The 19,387-nt window shown below is 41.7% G+C and overlaps 1 protein-coding gene across 4 annotated transcripts in view; it reads left to right on the forward strand.

Annotated features, from left to right (window-relative positions):
- Positions 8,100–19,387, forward strand: part of LOC8083829 (alcohol dehydrogenase-like 4) — a 28,881-nt gene continuing 17,593 nt past the window's right edge. Inside the window, exons 1-10 of one of the 4 annotated variants that reach the window (XM_021451013.1) lie at positions 8,103–8,427; positions 8,553–8,716; positions 9,040–9,089; positions 10,055–10,398; positions 11,280–11,362; positions 11,480–11,555; positions 13,669–13,730; positions 13,814–13,912; positions 14,034–14,195; positions 15,161–15,557. In XM_021451013.1, coding sequence (XP_021306688.1) covers positions 8,355–8,427; positions 8,553–8,716; positions 9,040–9,089; positions 10,055–10,398; positions 11,280–11,362; positions 11,480–11,555; positions 13,669–13,730; positions 13,814–13,912; positions 14,034–14,195; positions 15,161–15,184 — 1,137 coding nt within the window. In that variant the 5' untranslated portion in view covers positions 8,103–8,354 and the 3' untranslated portion in view covers positions 15,185–15,557. Of the gene's footprint in view, positions 8,428–8,552; positions 8,717–9,039; positions 9,090–10,054; positions 10,399–11,279; positions 11,363–11,479; positions 11,556–13,668; positions 13,731–13,813; positions 13,913–14,033; positions 14,196–14,527; positions 14,906–15,160; positions 15,558–19,387 lie in introns of those variants that run through there. The other 3 variants (XM_021451011.1, XM_002464673.2, XM_021451012.1) reach the window with 3 other exon arrangements.

The raw sequence follows: 19,387 nt of genomic DNA on the forward strand, positions 1-19,387 counted from the left end.
GACAAGGGTCTGGAGGCAACAACCGCCAACGTTTCAATTCTCAACAGAGCGATCAACAGAGCTTCCAGGGACCAGTTAGTCAATGGGATCGCAACTGACAATCTCAGCGTAATCCTAACCAACAACAGAGTGGACAGCAGACTTCCCGCTCAGGAAATTCAAATGCCACCTCTATGAAGAGAAGTGCTCCCAATACCCCTACTAGATGTTTTCACTGTGGAAAAGAAGGTCATATGTCATATGATTGCCCGGAGAGATTCCACCAGCAGAAAAATAATCAAAAGTCTAATTCTCATGGAGCAAAGGTGAACCACGTGGCTGCCGAGACAGTACAGGAGAGACCAGAAATTATGATGGGTACGTTCAGTATCAACTCTATTCCCGCTACAGTTTTATTTGATTCTGGAGCTTCGCATACATTCATATCACAAGCATTTGTTAGAGTTCGTAGCATTCCACTAGTTGCCATGAAAACCCCCATGCTCGTAAACTCACAGGGAGGGACTATATCCGTTTCTTTTTGTTGCCCCTCAGTAAGTCTTTCTTTAAGGGGGGTAGATTTCCCGGTTAGTCCCATGGTTATGAGAACCTCAGCATAGATGTGATATTGGGTTTGGATTGGATGAAGAAATATGCTACGGAAATTAAGTGCAAAGAGAAAGTAGTAGTTGTGACAACACCCAAGGGAGAGAGAATCAGGGTGGATGTAGCAGTGCAGACTCCACCCACAGCTACAGTGAATCGGCTGGGTGATGGTGTTGATCTTCAGGACTGTGTAGGGAATAAATTTTCAGATAAGTTACCAGGTATGTTACTTGACTAGAGACATTGAATTTGCTGGTGCAACGGAATTGGTATCCACAAGCAGAATCAACTTGGTAAAGAGGGAATGATTGGTGAGGGTCACAACCATAGTGGTTTGTTTTTGCACTGCTCAATCTCGAGGACGAGATTCTTTTAAGGGGGTAGAACTTGTAACACCCAAAAATTTTCTTTTGAATTAATAGGATTTAATGAGAATTATTTAAGCAATTTTTGTGGGCATTTAACCTAGTAAATAAAATATTTTTTTCAAAATTAAAATTCATTATAAGTTTAGAAACTTGATTGTGCATTCATGCTGGAGAATAATTGTTTTTGTGCTGTTGTTCTGTTTTTGTTTTAATTGTTCTTGCTCAAAAACTCTTTTGGGAAAAAAGAATTGAAAAAGAAAAAAAAATAAAAAAAGAAAAAGGGGAGACAGCTCCCTGGAACCAGGCCACAGCCCAGCTAACAACCCCCCCCCGCGCCTCCTCCTTCCCCGGCCCGCTAGCGCGGCCCACCAAGCGCCAGGCCGGCCTGCACGCGCCTTTCTCCTCTCCTTGCTCTGCCTCTCTATGGCTGACGGCCGGGGCCCGCATGTCAGCGACCATCTCCTTCTTCCTTCTTGAGTCCGAACGGGACACGACGTCGTCGGCCGAATTCAATCCCGGGATTCGCGATTCCTTGCCAAACGTGAAAACCGACCCCTATATAATCTCAAGCATCGCCCGCACTCCGTTCCTTTCCAACCGCGCCGCAGAAACCTAGCCCTAGCAGCTTATCTTGTTGTTTTGGATCTCGCCGGCGATTTTCTCCGCCCCGGCGCGTATGCAGCCATCTCTGCTCCTTCTCTGGCCGAACCAACCCTCTAGGTGAGCTTGCGATGCTTTTCTCCATCTCCCGGTGCCCTTGAATCGACGTTTGGTGCTGGATTTCGCGAAAGCCGAGGTCGACAGCGAGCTCCGAAGCGGCAGCAATGGCGCCGCCGCGCCGGAGGTCTCCCTAGCGACCGGCCGCCGCCGGCTGGCGCCCCAGACGTGCCCGAGCCGTCCACTTCAAGATCAAGGGCCAAGAAACAAGGATACCCCTTCACTTGCAGTTTTGCGAAAGAGTCCCTGGATAACTGAGTATTCAACCCGCAGTCCCAAGGCGCCTGAGTAAAACGTGTTTTCCAACTTTGAAAACGTATTTCTAGCCGGCTGAGTTCAAATGCGCTTTCCAGAAATTACAGTTTTGCCATTGGTTTTGTTTTGGTCATAACATATTCATTTTAACTCCGTTTTTGTCCATTCAAATTTCGTTAGATTCGTATTTACGAGCTCTACATGTTAGAAGTATTAGTTTACTGTTTTGAAACTTTTTAATTTCCTGGAACTATTTAATTAATTATTTCTCTATAGGAAATCTTGGAAAATGCATAACTTCTCCGTTTTAATTCCATTTTTCGTGAACTTTACGTTTGTGTGATTGTAGCGCTGCGTAGAATATTTTCATAAACTTTTACCTTTGATTTCTCACTGTTGGTGTAATGTTCTAATTATAGCTTGTTTGCTTTGTGTATGATTGTCTACATTGGATTGCGTGTTGTTGATTGATGTTTGGGAATAGACGGTGAGCCGTACGTTGGTGATCAAGACCAAGCTTTTGAAGACCAGCAGGCTCAGGAGAGCTTTCATCAAGGCAAGTATAACTTGGGATCATCCTTGTTACCTATTCACTTATAACTACACATATATGTCATATGCATGCTATCACCTTGTCGACCTTAGCAAAATCATAGATGATTCTTACCTGGATTCCTTGTTACCTACTTGATATGCATTTGGTGTAGATGTGCTAGTGCTTGATATAATCCATGATCTTGTAAGATGATTAATAGCTATGCAATGAACGTTAAAAGATGACAAATAACTATATGAGATCTTGTCTGTAAGTGATCATCGGGACAACAGTGCAACCATGAGGGCTATAATGGCTCTGGCTTTAGCTCAGTATGAAGACCTTTTCTAGCTTGTTAGAGGTTACCCGAAAGGGCGGAGGGGCTGAACCGTTTTGGGTATAGTGTGGCCTCTGTCTATATGTGTATAGGCTGCGAGTCATTGTGCCATCAGAAGGGGGGCTCTATATCTGCGTGCAAATGAAACCTTGCGGCCCTAACATGTTAGACGAACTTTTGAAAGGCTTCATAGTGATCCCTGCCGACCTTCCTTGGAAGTGGGTTAAGAGGCTCGCGACCTCGAGTGAAAGGGTAAATCATGACTCATGGGTAAAGATATACAACCTCTGCAGAGTGTAAAACTGGTATACTAGCCGTGCTCACGGTTATGAGCGGCCTTGGGGGTTCTTGCTGCGACGACGATGAGCTTGTTAAGTTGTTATGTTCATTTGATTATCGTTTATGCTATGAGATTAATTATGCTTACACTTGATCATGTGATTAATGAATTATTTATGTTACCTTGACATTTGCTATTTAATTATACACCTGCTATCTACCTTTAAAAGCTAAATGCAGTCAAACCAGTGTCAGCTATTTGAGCCTCATGAACCCCTTGTTATACTTGTTGAGTACGATATGTGCTCACTCTTGCAATTGCCCAACACCCCAGATTATGCTAATGATGATGATTGGAATGAGGACTATCGCTATGAGTATTAGGTTTGGAGTCAACCAGTCAACAGTGTCCCTATGTGGAGCTTCCGTCGAGAGCGTTGTTTACTTTATGCTATCATTTTTGTATGAGACTATGTGATATATTATATTCCGCTATGTAATAAACACTGCAATGGTACATTTGAGATTTGTCTACTTATGTGTGTGACTGTTTCTGGGGCATGTTGGGTATTCTTAACATCATTACCAAAAGTAGACTAAGTTCTCTAAATCTAGTAACGGTGCCAAAAATGCCAAACCTATCCCTCACACCACTTAAGCCAAGTTGTCATCCCCAGCATGACATGAGAGACGCGGTATTGAAATATGCAATTGCTCTTCTAAATAAATAATGAATGGGATCTGCAAGTGCACAGATTAATACCGATGCAGCATTTTAACCGGGAAGTATTCCAGGTATCGTTATTTATATTTTTACCACTGGGAAGAGATTAGCAATCATCAATATTGATTACAGAATAGAATATGAGATTGAGCATCTATCATTGCATATGTAATTGAGAACATTTATCTAACTCTTCATACAGGGATAAGTGTCACATAAAAGATATATGAAATAATGAATAGTGACAAAGATAATTAATCTGATCAGCCACATAATAAATATGATAAGCACCTCAATTAGATACTCTAGAAAGTCATTAGCATGGAACTACAAGAATATTCCCTAAGTTATTCTCAACTATATAGTCTAGCATTATCATATTTAGTGCAAGCATACTTAGCAATCATTGTGAGACAAGACTACGCCCATGCATAGTGATATTAGCAAGGTAAATGAGAAACATAGCAATCACTCGCCTGTAATAATGTTGCTCTGCCAGCCCAATACACGAGAGGGGGACTATATAAGAATCAATGAAGCTGTCACTATCACGAACTACCCCACGATCTGGCATATTGGGTACAATCGCAGATAAATACGGTATAAGCACCACGCCTACACAATATCTATCATTTACCCATGGATCTGATGGATAAACGCTATACGATCCTAAGCATGTATATAGATCCAATCTAACTAAGCCAAGTACATAACTATGATAAACTAAGAACAATATAATCTTGAATATAAGCAAGTAGAGCAAAGTCATAAGCAATATATTGAAGTAGAACAAAGTCATATTCATAATATTGAAGAACAAAGATAATTAGAAGAACAATTAGAAGCACAATTAGAGAATTACCAAGAATCCTCTTGACAGATCCGGAAACCAATCGAAGATTGACTCCTTCTAGTTCTAATCCTATGTAGCTATGCTAATCTAGATGTCTAATTGATGTGGTGGCTCTAATCTTGATCAGAGGCTTCTTCCTCCCTTGAGAATAATGAATTAGGGTTGAGAGGCTCTCTCCTCTAGGGGCCAGGGGGTCTGGTTTTATAGTCCCTTCAAGTGAATATGGGCCGTTGGATCAAACCGACATAGATTGTATGGTTTAGGTTCATCCTTTAGGTCGGTGGAGATCTCCCACGAAGCAGAGTCCCGATTGGACTCAGGGAGGGGGCGGGCGCCCAGGGGAACAGGGCGGCCGCCCTGCCTCTGGCCCCGTTTCGTCTCCGCTTCGGTCTCGTGGCTTCTGGAGTCTTCTAGATGTAAGATAATTGCGCGGTACGTTAATATCTCTATGTAATCCCGACGTGTGGGCCTTTCTTCCGTATTTCCTGATAACCCCCCGTAGAAATAGACAAACACCAAAACTCATGGAATTCTGTCAGATAAAACCCTAAGTCTAGATGTTGATTTCATTTGGATCCTTTTCTTTGTTTATTTGATAATTAAATTTGATACTTAAGGACCATCAACAGGGCACATGAGTCTTTTATGCATCCTATTTTGTTCTTAAAATATGGGTGTGACATAATCAGATAGATCAAAGTCATATTCATAGTAGCAAGAACTAATATAAATATCACAAAGAAGAATAAGAGTTTACCAAGAACGAAGATAGATCCGGACTCCAAGCTAGGCTTGACTCCTTCTAAATCTATTCCTATGTAGCTATGCTATAGAACTATAGAGATCTAATTGAGATGGTGGCTAAGAACCCTAAAGAGATAGATCCATTCGAGGGACCCCTCTCTATCTAATTTTGAATTCTTTAGAGAATAATGAATTCCTCCTCTCCAAGGGGTCAGGGTTATATTTATAGCCCCCTAGGAAGCAACACAGCTCTCGGATCAAACAGACTTAAACATACGGTCAAGATTACTCCTCAAAGACAGTGGAGGCAGGATCCGCGAGGTGGCAGCTGATTGGCTACAGGCCTCGAGCGGCCGCCCCTGCCAGGTGGGGCGCCCGCCCCTGGCTGGCTGCCAGGGGCCCCCACTTTGCAGGGTCACCTTCTCGTGTCTTCTAGAGTATTTTTGAGTTGATGTTCACGTATTCTCTCTATGTAAATCTGAGATGTGGACGTCCTTTTGTTCTTATTTCGATACTCCCCCTGCAGAAATAAACAATCACCAAAACTTGTGGAATTCTGTTAGTGATAGCCCCTATAACTAGATGATATTCTAATTTTAGTCCTTTCTCATCCTATGTTGATGGTTAAAAAGAGTACTTATCTACCGTCAACAGGCATTCATCTAAATTCTCGCAGTCCTTGCCACGGTACAGGATGTAGTCATTTGGACATGCATGTATCTTTTGGATTTCTAATCCCAAATGGTAGATAACCTGTTTTGCTTTATTTATAGTGGTAGGCAATTCATTTGGCTTCACAAGCATCTTTTTTTGGATCTTGAGGATTGCCCAAATGCCTTGTCGGATACACCATTCTTTGCCTTCTATTGCAGCAATTCTAGTGTTGTACCCAACTTTTTTGCCCCTCTTCGGCGGTCGGGTATAGCAATTTATTGTGATCATCTAGCATGAGATGAAACTTGATCTTCTCCTTTTTACTTCCGCATTCTCTCTGTGCATCACGAATGGCATCACCAAGATCATCCATGAGCTCATCTTCTACGGCCACCTCTTCTTCATGTTTTTGCAATGGAGTATCATTTAAAAAGGAACCATATTCAACAATAATATCATCATGGTCCAATTGTTCTTCATCTTCTTCTATCATAACCACGTTTTCTCCATGCTTAGTCCAACAGTTATAGTTTGGTATGAAACCCGACTTAAACAAATGTGCATGTAGAGTCCTTGCACTAGCATATTCCGTCAAATTCTTACATACGACACATGGACAACACACGAAACCATTCCTCTTTTTTGCATCGGCCACACGTAAGAAAACAATGCACACCATCAATGAACTCCTAGGAGCAACGATCAATGTTATACATCCAATACCATGCTTTCATGTGTAGTTACATGACATAATATATGAAAACATCATTATATAATAACTTGTTAAGATACACTACTTGCATGAGACCAAAAGTCTACTAAATTTAATAAAGTCTTGCTACAATGTAAATGCTTGCAACTAGCATTATACAAAGTAAACCTAAAATGAACTTCAGCAGCAAAATGATTTCACGATCAAAGGCAACTAAAACAGAGAGATCATTCATCTGTTCAGCATTGATGGTCTTCTTCTGCTGGCTCACGTGCTCAACATAATCTTCCTTCTAGTACTAACCTTGACATCCAGTGCCATCCCACTAAAATTAGAACATATATTTAAATAAGAACTTTAATCGAAATCAAGAAAATAGGTATAAATTAACCATAACCATCTTATGTAATAAAATAACCCAAATTGCGATCCAGACACTTGTAGAAGATACGACCCTTGTTGGGACACTCTTTCTTCACTCGGTACTCCTTCATAATATTCCGCTGACACTCGCCCCAAGCAATGAAAGGAAGGTCTGGCCTCATTCGTTTTTGAACCCGATGAGAGGCCGAGGAATCAGAAGCAGCTGCCATCTACTCTCTATATATCGATTTTTAATTTGTAAACTTCCATAAATTTCTCAGTTTCTAAACATACAAATCAGATTATAAAAGAACACCTTAAAATCCTCTATTGCTCTCTAGATACATAAACCATGAAATGTGATATGAATACTAGCACAAAAAGGTGTATACTAGTTTTGATGAACTAATTTAACCTTATCATCAAGTGACTTTGAGTTCAAATGTTGCACAAATAATAATAAAAAAACCACCATAAACTTTACATATATCTAGACCACGAAATCAGATATGCTACTAATAAATCACGAGATGATGAAGTTAGTAACATTCACAACTAAAGAATCAAAGAGGGAGTAGTTTTGTGATGACCAAACACGAAGCAAGCTAGAAGTGAAGTCGAATGGCTCGGGCTGCAGAAAGAAGAAGACCCAGGATATATAATAAGGGACCTTTAGTTTCGGTTTGGGTTCCCAACCGGGACTAAAGGATTAGGCCCGGATGGCAATTGATACGGGGATTAAATGATAACCTTTAGTACCAGTTGGTTATACTGTCTGGGACTAAAAATGTCCTGCTAGCTACAAAAGCCTGACATTAGAGCCGCTGGGCAGGTGCCTTTAATCGCGGTTGGTTTCTTAGACCGAGAATAATTATATATTTCGTCCGGACGCTAAAATTATGGAGATCAAAGCCAAAATCTAGAGCGAATCAAAAGTCTGTTCTCTAGTAATGCCATTAGCCGGTGTATTGCCGAGCAAGGAAACAAAATTAGAGGAACACAAAAAGAAATATCGATATCTGGTTCCTTTCCCGTGCCTCTCTCTCTGCCTATATAAACAGACCAGCAGGCCTGCTCAACTTGTCTCGATCCCCAGCTCACCACTAGAGCCAAGAAAGAGCTCCATTCATTTCCCCCCTCTCTGTCTCTGAAAAGCAAACCAGCTAGCAAAGGGCCGGAGAGAAGAGAACCAACAAGGCATCAACCATCAATATCGATCGAAGACACCATGGCAGCCAACGGCAAGAGCAGCTTGGCGAACGGCGCCTCCTCCACCCAGGGAAAGCCCATCAATTGCAAAGGTATATGCATAAATATGCTGTATGTTGCCCTGCAGCGGCTTGTTTTTCTTCTTCCTCCCCACTCGTATGTCTTCCTTCTCCTTGCTCCGGCGACGGCACCGTACCGGCCATGAAAGCATGAACAGTCTGGTATATATGGTATGTACGTGCAGCGGCGGTGGCGTGGGCGCCCGGCGAGCCGCTGGTGATGGAGGAGGTGGAGGTGGCGCCGCCGGGTCGCCTGGAGGTCCGCGTGAGGGTGCTCTTCACCTCCGTCTGCCACACCGATCTCAGTTTCTTGAAAGGAGAGGTATGTATGTATGTATGCACTGCAACTCGATAATTGTATACTGAGGTGACTGATGTATGTATATGTATCCATATAGCTACGACGTGTTGCATTCATAGCTTAATAATTATTTATGATCACTTTAAAAGAAAAATATTTATGGTCTTGTAGTCGTGCCTCGTGAAGGTAATCGGTTATATTTATATGCCTGTGTCCATTAATTTGTTGCCGAGTTGATTCTTTACTACAGCCCTTGACTAATAATCTACGTATTGATTTGTTTTTCCGGCCGGCCGCCCATGTGATGCTGTATTTATATTTATGGACATGATATGATATGGCAGAACGAGCTGCAGCGCAAGTTCCCCCGCATCCTCGGCCATGAGGCAGCCGGGTGCGTCTATTTCATCTTGTTATTGTGCGCCTGTTTGGTTCTTTTTGTTAAATTCCAGTCACTAAATTTTAGTCATTTTAGTATGCAAGTTTTGAATACACCAACTAAAAAGATGCTAAAATAGTTTTCATTAGTCACCTAAGAGTAGCTAAATTAATACTACTGTAACTTTGGGCTCTGGGCACATTTTCAGCTTTGAGCTTGTGAAGTATTATTATTCACTTACGGCAAAGTCCCCAAACAATTCTTACTTTGTTGAAGGTTATTTATTTTCATCATAAGCAAAGTTTAGATCCTGTTTGGATCGTTCCTAAAAAATTTTGCAAAATTTTTCAGATTCTCTGTCACATCGAATCTTTAGACGCATGCATGGAGTATTAAATATAGACAAAAATAAAAACTAATTGCACAGTTTGGTCGGAATTGACGAGATGAGTCTTTTGAGCTTAGTTAGTTTACGATTAGACAATATTTATCAAATACAAACGAAAATGCTACAGTGTCGATTTCCAAAAAGTTTTGGAACTAAACAAGGCCCTAGTTGACTAATTATTAATCTATTTGCTATGTACTAGTTGTGAATTCATTAGTCCATAAATATAAACTAACAAGATTAGTTTTTGTCGCCCGGGAACTAACAGGATTAGTTGTTAGTCCTAATCTATATCTAAACAGACTATTAGTATGGATGAACTAATAAATAAATGCTCCAAAAAGGTATGGCGTTTGATTGAGATAATACGGGTCTGTTCATATTTGATCGGCAGTATGTATATAGTCGTAGTAATCAATTTACCTGTCAGCACAACAACATAGATAAATAGATAGATAGATACTACAAACCACCCGTGATCACATCACCAAGCTCAGTAACAACAAGAAACCGACCTGTGGGTGATAGGAGTAATACTTTGGATGTGCAATCCAACTGATGGTGACGTTATGCATGCTCCCATCCGATGCAGAGTGGTGGAGAGCGTGGGGGAAGGGGTGCAAGACCTGGCCCCCGGCGACCATGTGGTCCCCATCTTCAACGGGGAGTGCGGAGCCTGCGCGTACTGCGAGTCGGACAAGACCAACCTGTGCGGGACTTACCGCGTCAACCCATTCAAGAGCACCATGTCCTCCGATGGCGGCACGAGGTTCTCCGTGGTGGACCGCAACTCTGGGCTGCGGCAGCCGGTGTACCACTTCCTCAACACCTCCACCTTCGCCGAGTACACCGTGCTTGACGCGGCCTGCGCCGTCAAGATCAACCCCAAGGCCCCGCTCCACAAGATGTGCCTCCTCAGCTGCGGCATCTCCACAGGTACACGCGTATCGGTGTATATACCGCCGTTGGTTATCAAAATTGAAGGCCTTGTTTACATACGCCCAAAAACCTAAAATTTTATAAGATTTCTCGTCACATCGAATCTTGCGGCACATACATGGAACATTAACTGCAAATCACGGGACGAATCTTTTAAACCTAGCTAGCTGCTCCATGATTGGATAATGTTTGTCAAATAAACACGAAAACGCTACAGTGTCAAAATCCAACAAGTTTTTGATCTAAACAAGGCCTTAATATGGTTTCAAGAAAGTATATATTCACATTGAATTCGGACATACATATATATCCATGGCCACCAATGGATGGAGCTGGACGAATTTGACATGTGAACAAACTGGAATGGGACTGGACATGCATGATATATATTAGCTGGTTTGATTGCCTTTCATTGAGGGCCTGAACCTGAATGGCCTGTCATGGGACGACACTGCGGCCTGAAACCTGAATGGTCTGTCATTAGTAAAGCCTGTGACAGATCATAGCTCTGTCCCAAGACTCTGATTGCTGAACCAAGGCATGTGCCATCTCCTGTGCCTGTGGAAAATCGAAATAAAACAGTTTTTGACGCAGGTGACGGTTCATCCGGTCACTGTCTCTCACTTTCTACCTCACCGACAGGGCCGTGTTTCTGAACTCAACTTGTGGAAAATAAGAAGGCTGCTTAGGGACTCAACATGTGTGCACATGGACAGAGACCTCAAATCGCAGTCATCACACACCTGTTATTTGTTTCCCCCTTTTTCTTCTTCTTCTTCTTCTTTTTACCCACAAACCTTAACCAATCAGTCATCATTCATTCATTCATTCAAATAATATTAAAAATAATAATTGTCGTATGTCTTTGGCATCATCAGGAGTCGGGGCTGCATGGAACACGGCAAACATTTCCGCGGGCAACACCATTGCAATATTCGGCCTTGGGGCTGTTGGTCTCGCGGTCAGTAAAATACCTAAATAATTAAATAAGTACTGTTACGAAAATAAGATAATTTACCCCACTACATTACCACATATATACAGATTATTTTAAGTACACACAGTATTGTTTTTGTAGGTTGCTGAGGGTGCCAAGCTACGAGGGGCAGCTCGGATCATCGGTGTTGACGTAAACCCTGAAAAGTTTGCCAAAGGTGCATGTTGAGCCACGTCGTTAAGTTTACTTTCTTGTTGCATTGCTTTAATTTCTCTGCTATTAATTGCGGCCCATTTCCACGTCCTTGTCAAGCTACAGAACAAAAAGTGTCATGTCATTTCATCGTCGCGTAACCATGACCTGGCGCTTTAATATTAATCTACTGGTCTAATTAATGCAGCTGCAGCTTATTTCAGCCATATGTTTTTGTTACCAAAGAAAATGAAGTCCAATGGTTCACATGGTTATTTTTCTTCTTTGCTTCTACAAAACAAGCGCATATGATTTTCTTTGTTTTCCAAATTGCCACAAGCATAAGCGCTTGCGCAAAATAGGACTAGTTGTTTTCTTGATGTAGATAATTTTGTTCATTTAAAAAAAGTAGAAAGATACATCCATCATCCATGGAGATTAGACAAGTGAAGAGCACACCTAGCTAGCTAGCTTGTCGACTTCAAGGACGACGAGGGTGTCACTTTCCTGGTGATGCCACTACGAGGAGAACACAACGATTCAAGCATTGTCATCGCTAGGTTGACAGCACACACAATATTATAAAAATGTATTATCTCAATTTCAATTTATCTGTTGATTTTTGTATGCTACATTTGATATCCAGCAAGCAAACAACTTGTCTCTTGTAAACCAATTGCATACGGCCCAATTAGTTGCGTGATAGTATTGTTCACCGTTTTAAAAGTAAAACAGTGCTATACTGGTACACAACACAGGACTTCTGCTATGTTTTAGCAAATAATTGTTAGCTGCATGGGACCAAACAGATCCTAAGAGATCAAACAGGTCCTAAGCAGATATAACAGCGCAGAATTTCGAACTTGTGGATTAACGGCATTTTTGAATGTTATGTTTTAGCAACTAATTGTTAGCTGCATGGGATCAAACAGGTCCTAAGAGATCAAACAGGTCCTAAGTAGATATAGCACCACAGAATTCCGAACTTGTGGATTGATGGCATGTGTTGAATAGTGCTATGTTTTAGGATCTATAATTGTTAGCACCACAAAATTCAAAGCTTGTGGGCGTGTGTGAAAATAAGAGCTAATCACTAGCTAGATAAAAATTAGTCGTTTAGTTATAGTGCATCCAAACAGGAGGACTAATTGGTGTGCTAATTTTTCACAAAAGTCTTCAACTAGTTGCCAATTAGCAAGCCAAAACCGGCAAATTTGAGCTAATTTTTAGCCCAACTAATAACTAGCTCTAGCTTATCTAAACATGCCTTAAATCAAGTACACCCCAATTATTTTATTCCTTTGAAATCGTAGAGAATCACGGGAATTAATTAACTAGTTCTGACTAACTTGTCGTGTGCTTGCCCAATTATTTCATTTCCCATATTCGCACTAACTTTCTCATTGACAAAATCCCACAATATTTTTGTCGGTATAACATCTCTCTCTGTCTAAAAGATCCTCACCTGGGCCTATTCATTTGATCCCGAATCCATGGGAGTTGGAAGGCATTGAGAGAGATTCAATCCCCAACAAGTCAAAATCCTTCTCCACCCCCTTCAATCCCTCCCATCTCAACGTCAAACGAACAGGTCCACATAGTGACTTATGCAATTTGTTTATTTCATGTTTTGGGGAGATCAGAGAAGAATGTTTTGATCGGAACCGTACAATTTGGCGTGATTTTTCTAAATTTTGGTTTCTGGTTTCAACAAATTCCTAATTTCAAATCCGTATTCCATTTGGTCAAGAAATTCGCTATATATTTTGGGTCAACTGAGTGTCCTTTGCATCTATTTCTTTTCTTGTTTATTTATTTATCAACTTGTGGTACATCTCAATGTCAAAGGCATAAAAGGACAGAAAAATTAGGGTACATTCAGTGAGACTCATCTATTTCAATGTCTCATCAGTAACCCTGGGAAATCTGAATGGTGAAGATTTAATTAAATGCAGTGGATACAAGAAGGAAAATTTGCAGCTATGGATATAAGAGACAAGCCACGGGAAATGATGTTTTATTATTTGGAAATTATAATAAAACTCATAATTTGTGACGTGTACGCATCACCGCACAAGGATATTCCATGGGTTATATATGATGACGATCTGAGTCATGGGCTTGAAATGTGTGTTCAGGCAAAGAGATGGGCGTCACGGACTTCGTCAACTCCAAGGCCTGTGACAAACCGGTGCATGAGGTAGTTATATAGTTATTATTACATACACCTGTAGATATACTTGCCGGACTGGACTGATGACGAGTTGGTTAATTGATGTGCAGGTGATCAGGGAGATGACTGACGGAGCTGGTGTCGACTACAGTTTTGAGTGTACCGGAATCAACGATGTGCTGAGAGAGGCCTTCCTGTCCACGCATGATGTACTACTACTACGTTGTGATTAATTACTTCTTGGAGTAGTAATTAATAATCTCTTTATATTAATTTAATCTCCGAGATGGAAAGAAGAAGCAAGTCATGCGGATATGTGTTTGTATGCAGGGTTGGGGCCTGACGGTGGTGCTGGGGATCCACGCGACGCCCAAGATGATGCCGCTACACCCGATGGAGCTCTTCGACGGCCGCCGGATCACCGGCTGCGTCTTTGGTGACGTCAAGGGCAAGTCCCAGCTGCCAGCCATCGTCGACAAGTACGTCAACGGGGTGAGTCGTCACACGCTGCCTCAATTTCAGCTGTAAGGTCTTGTTTAGTTCTAAAAATTTTTGCAAAAATAGGTACCGTAGCACTTTCGTTTGTTTGTGAAAAATATTGTCCAATCGTGGATTAACTAGGCTCAAAAGATTCGTCCCGTCAATTCCGACCAAACTATGCAATTAGTTTTTATTTTGTCTATATTTAATACTCCATGCATGCGTCTAAAGATTCGATGTGACGGCGAATCTGAAAAATTTTGCAAAACTTTTTGGGAACAAAACAAGGCCTAAATCACTACCATATTTCTTTAATCTGTGCTCCTGCTACTTGGTCGCCACAGGACCTGAATATAAACTTTGATGGGTTCATAACACACAACATGCCCTTCTCGGACATCAGCAAGGCCATCCAGTTGCTGGAGGAAGGCAAGTCCCTTAGGTGCGTGCTCCATCTCTGATGGGCCAAGCATGGGAGATTATTGTCCTTGTTTAATTTGGTTATGACAAAAATAAATATAGAATCCAGTGTTGAGTGGTACAATTCACATGTGCATCAGTGCTATTTTTCTTGTAAAGAAGGGTGTGATTACTGAAGAGAACTATTAGCAGTAGGAAACAGAGTAATTCACATGTCTTTGTGCTGTAATATATCTCAAGTTGTCTCCATTAAGTGGTTCTATTTCCAGCCATTAACCAATACTGTCATTTTTTTGAGGCAATGCTATTCGGCGAGCTTCATTATATTTATTCAGAAGAATAGTTACATCACTCATTAGCAATTCAAGAATAAAACTAAGGGGAATACAATTTTGTTTCGAAATGAAAACTCGCCTAGTTAGCCCATGTGCTATTTGGTTGACATAGCTTTGACAATGGTCAATGGAGACATGGCCTTGTTTACTTCCTGTTGACACCGTTTTTGGACATGTATCTTTGGACGCGTATCTGGGAGTTAATGAGGCGTAGATCGGCAGGCGAATAAAGTGGTGACTGATTGACAGAAGAGTTGCCGATGAGGGTTCATACCGATGATGAAACAACAGAATATGGCCAAGTACAGGAGTGGTGATGGATTTATGCCGATGACTGATGCTGATGGTTGCCGATGGCCACGAAAGGTGATTTGCCGATGGATACAAAAGGAGGCGTAGGAAATGTCAATCGGATGGTGATGGTGTGCCGATCGGTTGTGGTGAATAAATTAATGTTTTCCATAATTATTAGAGTTTGCTTTGCATACGGATTCCGTTCAATTTGGAATTCGAGTCCTAGTCATGTCTGATTGTAACTCTTTTGGACAGGGTATAAATATAGACCCCGTAGCGATGTAAGAATATACACAATCAATCAAACACAAGCTTTTACATCTATTCCAGCATCTACTTTTTCGACGACTTCGTCAACTCGCATATTTTCTTTTACTTACGAGTTCTTAGGAATTCATCGAGTCAATCTCGGCGAGTTCTCAAGTTCCGCGTGAATACCTCTTGGCCGTGACATCCGGGCGCATCGCTGTTGTCGGGACCAAAGTATTCGAGTTATCACCTTTGTCGATTGTAAGGTCAAATCGGTTGGCACGCCTTAACGTTGAATCGGGTATTAGCCTTTTGTGTTTGCAGATCCACTTTTGCACCAACACATCTTTTGGCACGCCCAGTGGGACAGAGATTCAACATCAAGATCAACATGTCGAACACTGATTTCGACTTGGAGAACGTTATTCCCGTGATGGAAGCCAATCTCAGAGATGAACAGAAGCAAGCTATGGCAAAAGGTATGGAGGACTACAAGCAGCTATGCTTGAAATCCTTCAGTATCAACAGGAGCGGCGAGGTGATCCAGAAGGAAGCATTGCCGATGCCTCGGCAAATCACTTTTGAAGCCAATCCTGGTAAATTGCAAGAGATGGTTGAAAATGCTATCAATCGTGCTCTAATCAATCAATCTAGTGTGCTGTCCAATATAGTTTTCAATGCCGTGGCTAGAATGTTCAAAGAAGGACAAGTACCACCAGCTTATGTGGGCCCGGCCAATCATCAGCCAGGATCATCATCGGTTACGGCTCCATCGGCTACCACAGCCGTTGCGGGTACAGAAGTCACTTCTCCTCCAAGCACACTAGGGGTAACCAATGGACAATCTACACCGATGAGAACTAACCCAGACAACAACAGAAGGGAAAATCCAACTTACTACAGATCTATTGGCATCGGCGATGTCAGGATCTGTGTTTAAAAATTCTCAAGTTCCTTCCAACTGGTGAGGATATGGTATGTCCCCAGAATTTATGGCAAATAGTTCTGGGATATCTCAAGTGGCTGACATGACAGGCAAGGCTCCTATGGCATCGGCACACCAGTATCGCCGATGACTCAAAATCCTCATTATTCCACAGCTACCACTGCATGACCCTTTACTGAAAATTCTCAAATACCAACGTTCCAGATGCCTAACGCATCGACAGATCCAATGCCGACGCATCAAAGGTTTATGACACAGCTAGAGTATGTCAATTCAATGGTGATGCCCAATTATCAACCATCGGCAGGGCCTACGCCGATGAATGTTAACAATGGATGGACAAGGCAGTTTGTCTTTCCACAGATGCCTCAGCAGAATCATCAGGCTATGGGATTTCAGCAGGGACCAATGTAGCCTAGATTTCAGAATCAAAGGTTGATCAACCAGCCAATGAATCTCGGTCAGCAAGTTGGTGGTCAACAGGCGGTGGCTAATCTCATGTTCCGTGGAGATCGAGTACCACAGAGACACGTGGAAGCTTATCAGCAGGTGCTAGAGCCACAACCCGCCCATCGGCAGAATGCCAATGCTTATTGGGCTGATAAAATAGCAGAAGTGATGAGAGATCAATTTGGGATAAAACCCAAAGTTAACACTTACTCTTATCGGACGCCGTATCCTCCTGCATATGACTTAATTCCACTTCCAAATCAGTACAAGGTGCCGGATTTCACTAAATTCTCTGGGCAGGATGATACGTCAACCATGGAGCATGTTAACAGGTTCATCATCCAGTGTGGGGAAGCTGCTAATAGAGATGAGTTAAGGGTTCGTTTATTCTCATCATCTTTATCTGGATCGGCCTTTACTTGGTTTATTTCATTACCTCCGAACTCAGTGATTACTTGGGCCGATCTATAAAAACAATTCCATAAGTATTTCTTTTCTAGAGTTCATCAGAAGAAGATTACCGATTTAGTCAGGCTAAGGCAGCGCAATGATGAATCGATTGAAAGCTTTGTGCAAAGGTTGCGAGATGTTAAGAACAAATGCTATAGTCAAGTTCTGGATGATCGGCAGCTAGCCGATTAGGCTTTCCAAAGATTGTTGCCACACATTAAAGACAAGTATGCTGCTCAAGAATTTGAAAGTCTGAGTCATCTAGTGCAGAGGATCTCTGATCAAGACGTCAAAGCTTTTGAACCTAAGAGAGCATGGAACAAAAAGGTATCATTTGTCGATGAGGCAACAAGCTCAGATTCTGATGAAGAACCAGTCATCGGCTTAGCGGAGTGGGTACAAAATAATAAGCCGATGTCTTTCCCTTTTGGGCATAAAGAGCCAGAAGAGTTTGCATTTGACATCACCAAAGCCGATAGGATATTTGACTTTCTGCTTCAGGAGGGACAGATCAAGTTGTCACCTAACGATGTGATTCCATTAGCGGAAGAGTTAAAGAAGATCAAATACTGCAAGTGGCATAATGCGACATCTCATAGTACAAATGAATGCAAAGTGTTTAGACAACAGTTGCAATCGGCTATAGAAACTGGGAGAATCAAGTTTGATAGTTCCAAAGCCTAGAAGCCGATGAAGATTGACCAGCATCCTTTCCCCACTAATATGTTGGATGCTAAGGGAAAGACTAAAGTCTTGACATCAGAGGTAGCTGAGCGAAGCGCATCGGTAGATCCTCAGCATCAGATCACTGCCGATGACTGTTGACACTAGCTAACACCACTTAGATACTAGGTTGTCATCCCCAGCATGGTGCCAGAGTGTACAAAGGTATTTATAAATGTAAAGGGCTCTCTAGAAAATAATCTATTCTATCCGCAAGCGCACAGATAAAACACCTCATTGTAGCATTTCACCAGGATAAGTATTCCAGGTATCGTTATTTATAATTTTGCTCAAGGGATCTAAAGAAGATGAAATTAAATCAAGGGGCAAAATCTATCAAGGCATAGACTCGAGATAAACTTGCAAGAACATGATTACTAATGAGAAACTCGTCACACAGTCACTTACTTTAGCAGGGGGTAAACCATAAAGATAATGATAATAAAGTATAAGTTCATGGGTAGATGACACAGCGATTAGAAAATAGACTACTCCTCATATATGTAGGTGATGTCGGATTAGCTAGAGAATGGATTCTAAGTTATCTACTAACTACTAAGTCATAATCTACTCTAGTTATCTACAAGATCATATATAGCATAAAAGACTCTTCATTCATGTATAAGGAACATTGATAAAGTAAATCAGAGCATCGCATGACTTACTCCACAATACCGGTTCTGCCTGTCCTATCAACGGAGGGTGGACTATATAAGAATCAACGAAGCTGTCACTATCGCGAACTACCACACGACCCGGCAATAGGATACATTTGCAGATAAATAACATCTAAGCACCACGCTCACATGTGATCTATCACCTAACTCCCTCGCGTCAAGAGCTAAGCGCTTTGCAAACTTATACATAAACTCATTATCAATTAGAACTATATCAAATATAGAAATAGAGCAAACGAAGAACATAATAATTAGAGACATAATGCAATTAGAACAAAGAATTAGAGAAAGATATGAATAATACCAATCTTTATTACCGAAGATCCGAATCCAGAGCGTAGTGCTCTACTTCTCTAATTGCTATCTAATCAAACCTCTAAACTTGAAGGATTAGGGAGTAGCTAATTCTAATTCTCTGTGGGAGAGAAGCTCTAAACCCTAACTTTGATGGCTACCTCTGAATAATGATTTCTCCTCCTCTCCTCCAGGGGCCAGGGGGTCTGGTTTTATAGTCCCCTCAAGTGAACGTGAGCCATTAGATCAAACCGACATAGATTGTATGGTTTAGATTGATCCTTTAGGTCGGTGGAGTGTTGTCCCGAAGCAGAGTCCTGATTGGACTCCTGGCCTGGGCGGGCGCACAAGGGGGGTGGGCGGGCG

This window comes from Sorghum bicolor, chromosome 1 (assembly GCF_000003195.3).
Source record: "Sorghum bicolor cultivar BTx623 chromosome 1, Sorghum_bicolor_NCBIv3, whole genome shotgun sequence".
NCBI lineage: Eukaryota > Viridiplantae > Streptophyta > Magnoliopsida > Poales > Poaceae > Sorghum > Sorghum bicolor.